The sequence below is a fragment of the Brachionichthys hirsutus genome, unplaced genomic scaffold, assembly GCF_040956055.1.
Source record: "Brachionichthys hirsutus isolate HB-005 unplaced genomic scaffold, CSIRO-AGI_Bhir_v1 contig_1163, whole genome shotgun sequence".
In the NCBI taxonomy this organism is placed as follows: Eukaryota; Metazoa; Chordata; class Actinopteri; order Lophiiformes; family Brachionichthyidae; genus Brachionichthys; species Brachionichthys hirsutus.
In genome coordinates this window covers 1-13,782 of record NW_027181115.1, presented here as the reverse complement: position 1 = coordinate 13,782, position 13,782 = coordinate 1, and the positions used below count along the sequence as shown (strand labels likewise).

At 42.6% G+C, this 13,782-nt stretch overlaps 1 protein-coding gene and 1 long non-coding RNA gene across 2 annotated transcripts; one reads left to right on the top strand and one right to left on the bottom strand.

Moving 5' to 3' along the window:
- Nucleotides 1-1,081: 1,081 nt before the first annotated feature.
- LOC137917289 (exocyst complex component 4-like) lies at nt 1,082-4,605 on the bottom strand (the record flags this gene model as incomplete). Its single annotated transcript, XM_068760102.1, has 4 exons — nt 4,526-4,605; nt 3,628-3,817; nt 3,126-3,320; nt 1,082-1,275 (listed from the first exon to the last, which is right to left on the bottom strand). Coding segments are annotated over exons 1-4 (659 nt in total), but the record flags the coding sequence as incomplete, so codon positions are not given.
- Nucleotides 4,606-9,266: 4,661 nt separating this feature from the next.
- Nucleotides 9,267-13,596, top strand: LOC137917290 (uncharacterized). Its single transcript, XR_011106588.1, has 3 exons — nt 9,267-9,350; nt 9,805-9,895; nt 13,520-13,596. It is a non-coding gene; the product is annotated as an uncharacterized lncRNA (long non-coding RNA).
- The last annotated feature ends 186 nt before the right edge of the window (nt 13,597-13,782 follow it).

Genomic DNA, 13,782 nt, shown 5'->3' with positions numbered 1-13,782 from the left:
AACACAGTGTGCCTGCTAAGTGGAGACCCAATACAGGAGGACCAGGACCTGTCGCTGGCTGACCCCCCCCCCCCCCCCGAGTAATAAATCACTGCACCTCGACAACCTGCTGCACCGCCGTAATTACCCCCCCACTGCCCCGATACGCGTACACAGACACCCACGAGTGTAAAAAAAAATACTTACATGAAACGCAACATCACAGCAGCAAAACCACAAATTAAGAATGTCGAATATTGTGCTTTATTTGTTCCCTGATAGTAATAAGCCTTTAAGGGGTACACCCATGAATGAATGATGTTTGCCTTTATCAATGAAGGCAAGCCTTTGAAAGTTCAGATTAAAAAAAGACAAAACATTTAAAATAAAGGAGTCGAGCAACAGGTTACTCAAGGCCTAAATTTCTTTTTCTCAATAATTGGTTTGGCTCCACAAACCGGCAAGTTGTCCTGGTGATGTCTTCAAAGGAGAAAGCTATTTGAAGGCTACATTTTTGCAAAAACGGACAGAACAAACTGGCTGAACGATTATCGTACCACAGCCGTAATCATGAGAGGCTTTTTCTTTCAACCTTGGTGTTTGTTGCGCTGCTGTTGCCAGAAAAACACTTTGACACTTTCACATCTTTCTATGTTTGATTCGACACAGAACATACTTTAACTTCTACCCGCCACAAAAAGAGGCAAATGTGAGCGTTTTAATATTCTTCACCTGTAGGAAAACTTTATGCTAAAGCAGTGAATAAAATAAATAAATGCAGGCCTTTTGAATCTGACACCCACATAAAACTCTTTGTGCTCTTCAACATATATAGTTTGATAAGAATAATATGAATAATTTGTCAATATGTGCTGCGTGTGCTGCCCTCTCCTGGCTCACCACGCCTCCACTTAGCGGTGACTGAGGTTATTTAACCTTTTCAGGCTGCTGTAATCGTCACTGTAGCAGAAGTCAAGCAGACTTTCGTTTATTTGGTTAATTATGCAGGTTTCTTGAGCAAACTTATTTTATGTTGTGAAGAAAATTGGATAATTCGTTAAGACAAATAAAACATAAACAAACATCAGAGCCTGCCCCTCACCCTGGAAGGCGCGGGGCATTTTTGTCCCTGTTCTTGTGTCCCAGCCGACTGGTGGACTTGATGTAGAGGTGCCGGTGCAGCTCGTCGATCAGCACGAGGTGAATGTTGAGCTTCTTGTTGTGAAGCTCCAGGCGTAGATCTCCAAGCCCCTCCACCTGCAGCAAGGGGCCTTCCAAGGACGCCACCGCCGACACCTGCAGACAACAATACGAGTCAGCGCCTCCCCCCCCCACAGCATCTGATCTGACTGTGCTACTGCAGGCAGCAGCAGCTGTGGCATCTGAACGATGAATAAACCTTCATGTCGGTACATGAAATGCGTGTGTGTGTGTCGTTCTTTGTGTATTTCAAGGGCACTGATGGTACAAAGAAGAATATATGCACAACCAAAGTACACTAGAAGGGGAGGATTCAGGGAAGGGGCTGTGGGTCGAGTGTGTGATTCCCTGCATGAGCAGCTTCTCTATGGTTTCATGTAATGAAACTCAGCATGTCCTGTGTGTGTGTGTGTGTGTGTGTGTGTTAGCACGACTCTCACTTGTTTGTGTATAATGTTTTGTGTGACTGTAAATCACTTAACATACATGTGGGTGTAGGGGGGGAGGGGGCGTTACCATTGGGCTAGGATGAGAAAGGAAGTGCGGTTAGCATCATTAAAGAGGTAGGCCTGTCATCATAATGAAGGATAGAGAAGAGAAGAGGAGAGGAGAGGACCTAAGCTTTGTGTTACAACAGGAAGAAGGGAATAAGAGATTTAGTTTAAGAGAAGCAAGGAGATCATTTTTACTGGTCTCCTTTTTAACCAGCCCTACGGGGTCTCAGACTGCCATTCAACAGCAGACAGAGAGCAGAGTCTGAATTTTAATTGTCAACCCTTAGAGATAAGGCTCACACACACACACACACACACACACACACAGGCGTATGTGCGTGATGGTCCACAGAAGAAAGGGGGGGGGGGGGGGGAGGATGTATTTAAAACATTGAAAGCATTCAGAGCCTCAGCAGATTGTCACTAAAGTTCACAAATGAAAACACGTCTTAAATGAAGTAATTCCTCTATAGCTGCATGCACTATGACCTCTGTGTATACAGCATGGCATGTACCGTACATGATTCAATTTCAATCTATCATTCATAGATGATATGCCAATTTCTAGGATGCACTTCAGTCATAAATTCAAATACCGTTGCATTTTTACACACTATTTATTCATGAATACGTGCAGTGTGTCACCAAAAGCAAATCAAATGTGCTTCAACATTCACCGATGAAAATGTGCCATCCTGTTCCTGCAAAGCATTTAAAGTACGACATGGAAGCGTCCAACTGAACCAAACGCCCCACAACCCTGTCAAAACACACTTTACTGACTGAGCTCAGGCTGAATTCCCACATATTTCTGCACCCACGGAGAGGCTTTTCATTGATCCTTCAGGCGTACTAAGATAACGCTTTTTTTTTTTCCTCCTTCTCCTCAAATAACCCCCTTCTTGCAAACTAATTACTAGTTAAATCTGGAAGAACATGTGTGGGATTGAAATCGGAATGGAGAGAGTAGAAACAGAAGAAGGGACATGACAGAGAGATCAGAGAACCTTTAGTCCTTCCTCAGTGCCATCCTCCAGCTCCCCAGGCAAATATACAGCAAAACACGGATCAATAGGAAAGTACAGGCGTCCGTTCACACCCGCGGCATCCTCAGATTTTAGCTTGAAATAAAAGGGTTCCATCCAAAATGGTTCTTTAAAAAGGGACAGCAGGCACCAGGAAATCCAGCTGAGCAGCAAACACTGCTGCTTCTTTATGTGGAAGGTGCGTCTCAGAAGCAATGTCTCGCATGTATTTGCAAAGTTCACTGTGTTTTCCCTCAACTTTTGATACAAATCAACAAACCGTTCCTTCTCACTTCATCTACATCCATCCATACGGGACAAACACACATCCTGGGAGACATGGTGCATCATTCAAAATAGGCTTTTTCCTATTTCTCCTTCTCTGCTCTGCGTGAGTGTCAAAAACCCAACCGACTGACTGACTCACCAGCATATCGGTGGCGTGAAGGTAGTGCTTGCTCGCCATGTAGGCCTCCAGCCGCTGAGGCACCTGCTTGATGCTCTCGATCTCATCGAGCAGCTGGAGGACGTGCTTGTGCTCGATGCCCTCGATCCACAGCTTCCTCAGCTCATCCCTTTTGCAGTGGAGCAGCATCTTACAGGACAGGAGGTTTTCCTTTACCTGTAGCAACAAACGAGTTGAAATCCAAGTCAATGCAGTGCTGTTGCTAAGCTACTGAAAGTCAGAGTCATAAAGAAAATTCCCAGACAACTATACATTAAAAACCTCTTAACTGCAGCAAAACCAGACTTTTTTTTGGGTGCACTTTCAAAGAAACTGCAATTTCTGCGGCAACAATAAATGAATATATTTTGATCCCAACTCTACACTGGCTTGCTCATGGAGCCGGCCAATGAGACGACGTACATTTTGTAAAGGATTCCAACTTTATCTGGTGATAACTAATTAGGGAATACAACAATTCTACCTGTTTGATCTTGTAGCGGGAGCTGGTGATGCGCTCCGTGATGCTCTGGTAGGTCCTGATTGCGGTGGTGAGCTCAGCATAATGCTGAATGATAAGCTGGTCTAAATCCCTGTCGCACGTCTCGAAGGCCTCTTCCAGGCGACCCTTCTCCGTCTCCCTGTCCTGCACATCGTCGCTACTGGAGAGAGTCCTGCAACAGAAGAAAGAAAGAGAAAGCAGAACTCAACTCTAACTAAATCCAGAATAATTCATTATAATAGTAATTAATTATGCACATTATGAAAATGAAACCATTTGGTGTATAAAATAGCTTTCTTTTCCATAATTTTTATTTAATTTTCCAAAGGTTTCAAATCTTAATCAAAATGTTTTTCGTGGTTTTGTTGTCCTTTTCAGAAACTAAAATAAAAAATTACCAAAAGATACACGGACCTACAATACATCTATAACACATCACAACTCTCTTAATCTCTTAAAACACATGATCAAATTTAAGAGTTTTACAGAATTCACTGTTAAAGCGAACAATAGAGCCAATCCTGTAGCTTGTGAATAAATCCCACATTTGAGTGCTCAAATAATCCTATAAATAAAATGAATGTACCTATTTAAATGAGTCCACCATTTGGAAAGCTCGCCATAGATAAAGACTCTTCATAAATATAGTGTTGAGCTGCTAATTACATCATCAATTATTGTTTGTTGTTAATAAAACAGACAATATGTGGGAATCGGGACGTCTATTTAAAACATAAACAAAACTTCAGGAAGGTTGTTGCAAGCGTTTAGCATTAGCCTAAAAGCTAGCTGTCATTCCGCCCTTTATTTAAAGGCACGAGAGCTTCCTGACTCCTTCTCAGCGCCGGGAAACAAATAAAACTGATATGAGCATCCTTACCTTATGACAGATATAAGGAGACCAGAGGGGTCTTTGTTTTTGCTGACTGCACTCCTGTATCTCCCTGTGTCAGCTGCCATTTTTTTCCGGCTGCGGCACCCAACAGGAAGAAAGTCACGCGAGATTACAAGACGGAGTTCTGGGAGATGTAGTTTGAAGCCGTTTTATGGCAAAAATGGTCAGGAACTTGAGTTGCGGTTTGCAGAATGGTTTTACAGAATTACAATTATTTGTTTTTACACATATATATTAGGATAAACAATATCACCACTAACCTATGACCTTATCAACGCCTGTGATAGCATACAATTGTTGCAGATCATACATAGATGACTGCAGAACGTAAAGAGGTCAAATCAATGAATGTTAATGGATGGAGAAATTTAAAAAAAAAAAGTATTTTGCAAGTAAATTATGGGATTTTATTTGTCTTATTTTAATTGTATCGTACACCTGAAATTTATTTATAACCACATGTATTGAGGTTCTATCTTTTATTTTGTGAATGAACGTGACGAGCAGTTCAACTATTCTATTTTTAATTTCAAAGAATTTCTGGATGCATTCTTAATCGATCTCTATCTTATGGTGCACATCAACAATGTTGTGCACAAATATTTGTGACATGATCCTAATATAATAATGATATGTTATACACAATTAATCCAACAGCAAAAAAAACGTTTCAGTTTTACATTTTCAATGCAGCTTTCTAGGGACTGGTCAAGGAAAGGTTGAGCAGAGATGAGAGATGGACAGGAGGTGTCAGTTAGTTAATAGCCTTCCCCCATTTAGAACATAAAGTGTTGGATTTGGCAGCGCTCTCCTGTGCTGTATCTCTGACAATCTCTGCTGTACCAATGAGAGCGTGAGAGGACATTGATTCTGGAGCAAAAAGGGTCGATTCCCAGAAGCCTGGTCCTGATTGATGCACCGGTGGGCTGACGAGATAACATTGTGGGTGATCTTTGTATCTCTTCAATAAAAAAGAAACAATCACTTTGTCATCCTAGACCCACTGTTTTTTTTTTTAAAGAAGACTCCAATCTTCCCAGGTTCAAGTTTAATTTTGAAGTTCTTATCACCTTTCCCTGCAGCCCGTGCCCCATCAGTCCAGCTAATCTTCAGGGTATCTTTTCTTCAATAAACCATCACCAAGGTTATTTCTTTCAGCATGATGTGTGTTTGGACAGTAAGTGATTGCTTTGACTGACTGGCCTGCGTGTGGGTTAAATACAAGGGCAATAAGGTCTTTGTAGGACATGTTTTTTTTGGTCTTTTAATGCATATATCTAAATGCAATTACTGCATCTTAATCACTCTGTGCCCTTCATCTAACACAAATAATGTACTGATACTCTAGCCTTCATTTGATGACACATTAATTTAGAATTTACAGACATTCTAAAATGACCTTTTTTGAAATTTCAAAATGTCATTACAAGCATTTGATGAAGGAATATTTAATTTATTAGGATAAGTGAAGATGAATTTATACTGGTGCTATAACATTCTTGTAATTAAATAAATATGATTTAGGAATCAATTGTGATTAATTTAAGGGGTTCTAAATAACTTGCAGTCACTGGAAATGTACATTATTTAAAATGATCAGTAACAGTGATGATGATGAATATATTTATTCGATAGAATGTTAGAGTACAAGTACAGTCACACATCCTGTCTAAGAGGAGCATTTCAAAAAAGCCCTTGCGGTCTTGTTTCCATTGAAAGTCCTTAGTACATAAATCATCGACATTTAACAATACAAATGAACCAAAACCAATACCAATAAAATAAAAATAAATTACACCACAGATATAAAATAACAATAAATTAAAAAAACACATAGTATGTACAACGTAGTCCTTTGAAAATGTAAATAGAATGGCCGACTTTGGTGATAACGAACAATGAAATCCACCCGAGTGGGTTCAAGACTGCTAGCAAAACATTGCATCTACCCTTTTCAGGTAACCTTGAATTTGATCAAATAAAACAACCATCTCTGATCTTTAATTCAATCCTCTGCTTACAATAGCATGCAGCATAGAAAGCTTTATATATTAGGGTGCAGAAATGCAGAAAAGACAAAGACACATAAATCTAATTACCATTAGATTAACCAGATCACGAAGGAGCAAATTTCTCACTATCAAAGTCAGGGGTCAGTCTCAGTGATAATTGTACTTGCGAAAGTAATTCTGTCATCAACATCAAGGGAGGCTCTTTTCTACACTCGATCAATTAATCATGGCGCTGTTCTATAAACTACATTCGATATAGCCTGAGGCTACTCTTAGAGAGCACCCTCAGGGCATTACTGCATAGTCCAAGTCTTTGTTCTGTTATCTGTTCATGTTGCACAGGTGAGGTTTCCCCATAGGGGAATCTGTTCGATACCTGACTCCAGAACATTTGGCACACTTTAAAATGCCAGTAATTTACAAATGAGTGATTCTACTAAATGTTCCAGAGCCCGTGAGTCTATCCTTTATACAATGGCATTATCTTCCTTTTGATTATCGTCCTCTTTTACTCTGTATACATGTTTCTGTTTGGACATAAATCACCGCCATTCATTGCAGTAAATTGCATTCAGAATATGCATGGTATAAAGGTTTATTATGTAATGTGTGTTGAGGATTTGAATATGATTCATCCTTCTTCAGGGAATTTCTCACAATATTGTTACAGCATATGCAGCTACCTTGGAAAAAAAAAGATTCTGATTGATTTATGTTTGCTCAGCGTGGCAAGCATACACACTTCAAAAATAAATCAGCAGAAAGAAGAACAAAGGAAAACTGTATTAAGCTATTGTGGGTATAATATATCAAGTTTAGGGGATGATTCTTATGAAATGTCATTCCTGATAATTTTCAAACATCCAGCTGCAAGTTCTTTGTTCTGCGAGGCCGTATGAGTTTCTGAAATGGATAGAAATTTGAAAACTAAGAGGAAAAAAGTTAAGACTTTACTTAAAGTGATTCTCTTAACACACTTACAAAAGTGCAATTGAAGCAATTGTTTAAAATTGTGTTATATTGACTGCTTGATGAAATTTCTACTGATGATAGATCTGAAGATGAATGTTCAGCACGGGTAAAGAAACTGAGCAATATGATTCGTATTTTCTTATGACAGCACATTTAATCTTTTTTTTTTTGCACAACAATCAATCTGAAGAACATTTTTTTGTCTAGACTGTGATTGTTCTGTATTAAATATTCCAGGAAATTAGGATTTGATGTTTGTTTAGGATACACATTTAAAAAAAAGAAAGATGCATTGACAGTAATACTTACAGTAGAATTGTAACCATTTCAAACAAATGTAATTGACACTTTGATAGTTTTACTATACATACATAAGTTGTACATGAGTTCATAAAGAATTATGCTTCAATGTTATGACAATATGCTTATATCATACAAAATAACGACATAACTATTCTTCAATTTGTTGACTTTTCTATGGGACTAAATAAAAGTATTCTAATTTGACTTCATTATTTTTTTGATTTCATGTCTAAAACAACGGTACAAACAAATGACATCATTATTTATGTCATTTGTGTCTGTGGAAAATACAGAAACACGGCAGCGATCGACGTCATTGACGACGCCCTCGCGCAATATAAAAACTACCCAATGACAACTCACAATGTTTAGACGTGAGTAATTCTGTCCAATCGCCTCACGAGTTATTCCATCACGTCACACTAAGGAAGTGAGGACGTCCCTAACGATCGGAGTGGAGGCCCCAGCAAGCTCCATGCGACTGACACAGCGCAGGAAGCAAACGAAACAAACTAAGCGAGCGCTTTGTCTTATCTCTGTTTCATGTAGGTAAACCTGCGGTCCAGCAATGGGAGCGAGCAGCAGTACCCGCCGCGTGTCTTTCGAATCGGATCAAAACGACATTATAACCGTAGTGAAGGGCATACGGGTGAGTGGTGATAGGGATCAGCTGTTCACTGTTGAATCAATCTATCAATCAATCAATCAATGAATGATGATGCTTTAAAAGCGTGTCCGGTTCATTAAGATGTCAACAGAAGCGATACGTTGAGACTTCGAGCAGACTATTGTTTCCTGCCCCACGTGTTAGTGTAAAAATAGGGATGGAATATAAAGTTAGTTAAAATCTGCTGCAGCTGTCAGCGATAGCCGCAATAAACTTTTTCCCGGAGGAGCTGGTTCACCGTGACGTCACCAGAGGCGTGAATGAAAACGGACTCATTGTGATTGATCGATAATGCCACCCTCTGAGAGAGTTTGCTGAAAGGTGAAATCCATATGTGTTGTGTTAACGCGGGTGACCGTCTTCACGTTCTGTGTCGAGTCATAAATAAATTCCTCTCTGCCACTGCCAGCTTCTGTTAAATATAGACCGAGGATCAGCTGATCCGTTGCCATGGCTCCGTCTATTATTACTCAATTGTCAGACGAACCGATCAAAGCCAACGCTGTCGCTGAATGAGGCGATGTCCTGGGACGGGAGGGAAATCGAGCCGCTTCTTCCAAGCTGCTGGCTCGCGTATTAACTTTATTAACACGACAACTTTATTGTGCAATGAATGCGTTGCTTCCTTGAACATCGGATAAATGTATAAAGATCTTCTTTACAGCTCTCCGAGAATGTCATCAACCGCATGAGGGAACCCGTGACTCCGCCCGAACATGAAGGGCCTACCGTCGCTCCTCCTGTCCCGAGGCCAGTGCCTCCCCCCTTTGACCCCATCGCTTCCTCGCCTCCTTCCGCTCCTGCCGGAGAACCCGTTGAAGCTCCGCCGCCGCCTCTTCAGCGTCCTTCGGAACAGGTAGCAGCACCCGCCCCGCCCTCCCCAGCTGCTCCTGCTCTTACTTTAGCGTCTGTAGCGGCACCTCCTGCTCCGACCCCTGCTGCTATTGAGCCGGTAATTCCTCCTCTTCCTCCCTCTGTTCCCTCGGTACCCGCTTCCTGCCCTGCCCCGAGTGCGCCGGAAGCAAATCCTCAGCTTGCTCCACCTCCCCTTGCTGTCAAATCACCCCCCCCCCATAAATCAAGGCCTCGCATCCTCTCCCGTAATTGATCCCATTGCTCCCCCCACATTCATCCACACTCGAACCCGTACCACCTCCTCTTCCTCCAATGCTAGAACCTATCACCGTCTCTGCCCCTCCTGTTTGCGAGCCTGTTGCCGCTAGTCCTTCGGGGGGGCACAGCCGTTTGCTTCACCTCTGCTGCATGAGTTTGCTGCTCCTCTTCGTGAACCAGTTTCACCTCTTCCTCAGCCCCCGGCGGAGCCAGCACCCCCCGCCCCTGTCCCCGAGCCAGTGGAAGTGCGTGCGTCGGCTCCTGTCCCGCCCCCGCTACCTCCTGCTGGTGAGTTTCATTCCAATATGTTGGTAATCCACATTTGTAATAGGTTTCACCAGCAAGCGCTGAGTTGGCAGTCTTGGCAAAAGGGAAAATGCGATCGATGAATCGCTTTATGACGCGCATTGTTCAGGAATATGGTATTGATTGGGACTGTGTAATATTCTGAAAAGTCAAGCGTGGCTTCATGAGTGTTAATCAATCGATGTGATCAATGTTCAGACATCAACGCGCGCTGCAGGATCACGAGAGACAAGAGTGAGCGGAAGTATAGAAATGTATAGAAACCGAAGATATCATCGCTGCTAATGGCTCATTTTGCCCTGAAACGTTGGCAGCGCTTCCGCAGCCGATCGGTTAATGAGAAGCCAAAGGTTACGAGGGAACGAACTGTCCGAGGATTTATTTTAAGCCCAGCTCCATTAAATTTTAATTATGTTTATTGTGTGGCTGTTTACTTTGAGCCACCTTAAGCCGTTCCTCTCCCGCTTTTCTCTCGCGATGTGTAATTAGTCTTCATTTTAAAGTTGGGCCTCACAGCAGCCTCGGACATGTTATGATTCACTGCCATGATTCATTCTTTCTTTTAATAATGTTAATAATAAATTGACGCCGTAATTGGCTGCCTTCGTTTCTGCTTCAGCCGTGATGATCACGCTTCTTCCGGCTGGGATTTGTGGAACGCCGTCGACGCGGTGAGGCTGAACACGGCAGCAGTCGAACTTCTGAACTGTCTATTATGTTTTTGCAGAGCTTAATAGATTCTATAATCCTGTTTTTATTTTATTTAGGGTCACTGTATTGCTACTGACCAGAGCGTCGTCATGTTTTGCGAACCCTCTTTCTCTGTCAACCGACACCAGGGAATTGGATCGCGTTGCATCATCTCAGTTGCCAAACATCTGTGAAAATACTCTTAGTCTGACTGCATGATCGAACACGCGTCCCTTTTTCTCCTAACGTGCCCGGCAGAGGACATTTGAATGTTACCGGCTCATTATTGGGTTTTGAATTGATGCGTGGGCGCTGGATCTTCAGAGGGATGGCATCCAGGGTTTGGGCAGCCTCCCCCCCCCCCCCCCCCCCCCCCCCTCGTTTAATGGGCTCAATCAGTCAGGTAATTAAAAAAAGGCCAACTCGCGCCACGCCACACCGACTCCGCTGATTAAAATGACACCTCCGCGCACAACAAGCCTGCAGGCTTCATTAAGGGTGAAAGGTGCTTGTGTTGATGTGAATGTATATTTGAGTGTTTAAGTAACACGATTGGAATGTTGGGGAGTTTATTAATGTATATAAGTTACTTTGCTAAACCTATTTTTTAACCCTGATGAGTGCTTGAAAACCGGTTGCTTGCGACAGATCTTTTTTTTTTCTTAAGTGTGCAGTTATGATTCCTTGTATTGCATCAAATTGCTATTGTCGCTTCACATTTCAACTTCCTTTTTTGTCATACAAAGACACCCATTGAAGAGAGAGGTTTTTAGATGCATCTGCATTTCTGAGGTTCGTAAGTGGCTGTTTGTTACAGCTGCTTTTTCTATTCTACTCCATCCTCACAAAGGTTTGCAATTTTACTCATTGCTAACCCCCATTTAACATGTCACGCAATAATAATGTCGCTTTGGTAGCCTTTTTTTTTTTCCTTTTCAAAATCGCCTCTCAGGTTAATGCGTCCCGAACTCAACGAGTGCAGCATCGTGACGGAGAGGAGAAAAATGAACTTGGACGGTTGATGAAGCATGCTGTTTTCTAGAAACCATTAAAAATAATATATGAAGGTACGACGGCAAGATGTCGTTAAAAAGATGCCAAGTTCAGCTTAACTCTGAAAGGGTATCGACTTAATGAGGCGGACATTGATTGTGTGTGTTCATGAGAATCGGGTATCTTGTCGGCCTCTCGGCGGGTCAGCGTCTCTGAGTCAGTGCGGGTGCTGATTAACTCAAGGTTGAACCTCCTACATGTTCTCCATCCCATTATAAATATTCATATGCCAGAGCCCACACACTGTGTTGGACTAATAGCCTGTTTAATCTAGAAGTTAACTGATAGATTTTTTTTTTTGAAGGCTGATATAAGAGCAAATAGTTATAGTAGAGAGGGGGGGGGGGGTCGACTTACTTGGCTTCTTCTAAGTAGTTTAAAGACGTCTTCCCAGAGTGGGAAAACATGGCATACAAAGGAACAGACCCGGAACGGAACGGAACAGAATCCGGAAGGCTTTCTGTGCCCTTTGAAAATGGACTTTTCCTGTGAAAATGGGAATTTGATTGTTTCTGTTCTATTTCATAACATGAGGTCGAACCAACAGGAAGAGAACGGCATCACCCTGCCAAGACTGGAAACTTGCTTGTGTGTGTGTGTGTGTGTGTGTGTGTGTGCGTGTCTTTGATGTTTTGAGCGGAGTGAAAGGTGTGCGGTGACTCGACTCGGCATGAGAGGGAAACGTGAGGAAGCGGTAATGTTACAGATTATGCCTTCCACGCAGGTCCCGGGGTTAATGAAACCTCTGATGAGAAATGCAATTTGCCTTCGTCTATTATCTACACTGCCTCTCCTCCTCCTCCTCCTCCTCTGTGGGTTTTTCCACAGGGTCCGGCGATTGGTGGAAAGGGAAAGGACAGGGGGGAACACGACTAAAAAGATGATGAGTTTTTAATCTTTTTAACATTTACATGTCGTACTCGGGATTGACACGAGCTCTGTCTATCTGGGATTGTCCCCGACCCGAACCAGCCTCCCTCAAGGACCCCAGACAGTGTTTATCATATCAGAACCTGTTCTCCGGCTGACCCCCGCAGGCCCTGGGAGATATGTGAAGCCTCCCTCTTAAGGGCTGGAGAGGATGCGGTGATAAATGAGGAGTTGTGTAGGCTTTCCTGAACTTGGAGGACTTTTCAAATGTTCATTTGATAGATTTTTGAGCGCGGTTGATGCAGAAACGGCAGGTTTACCTTTAGGACTCGATCCAGCATAGAAGTAGCAGACGTTGAATCCAAAACAATGAGCTTAAAGAGGCTGAAAGCAATCACAGTGCTTGATCTGACCGTGACGGGTGTTCTGGACAGTCAGAATTTTGGCTCTACAGATCTTTTTTTCCATAGTTGCTAACGGAGTGATAATTTCTCCACTGCAGCGAAATCAATGGCGCCTCTGAGGGTTGTAAGGCATGACGGATATTACTTTCGCACCAGGCGACAGCAGTCTGTCTTTGAGGATGCGCTACGCACCGAAAACATTGTCAAATGTCAATCATCGCCTGTGTTTGCACGCGTTCCTCCTCTGAAGGCCTGCCAAAAACCTCCCTTTACCTGACGCTCATTCATCCCATATTAAACAGGCGTCACACCGCGGCCTCTCGCTGCGCGTGTCTCGCAGCAGCAGAGAAGAAAAGGCAATAGAGGTTGAAAAGGAAGGATTAAGTTCGCGCCATTTGTTGAATCTTTTTTATATGTTTAAGCAGGATTTTCACTCGACAGGAAATAGTAAAGTAGCAGAAGTTAAGATTGAGTACACTGGGTCGTACAACTCATCTCTGAAGCATGTTACAGGTGCTACTTCTCGTTGAATCGAATCAAGTAAACTCTTTCCATCTCCTGCGTGTCTTCACCCCCCCCCCCCCCCCAGTTGATGAAGAGGCCTTGAAGAAGAAGATCACTGATGAGGTGTTTAAAAGCTTGGCGAAGGACAGGGACAGGGCCAAGGCCGAGCAAGACCTTCAAGCCTGGTAGGACACACACCCTTGATCACAGCGCGTCCCAACGCCACACCTGTTGCTGATAGACGAGTTTAAATCTACAATTTTCTAAAATTGTTGTTGTTGTTTATTTCAAAGATAATATCTATAATTTGTAATGAGAGTTGGAATCAACTTTCTTTTTTTTTTGGGG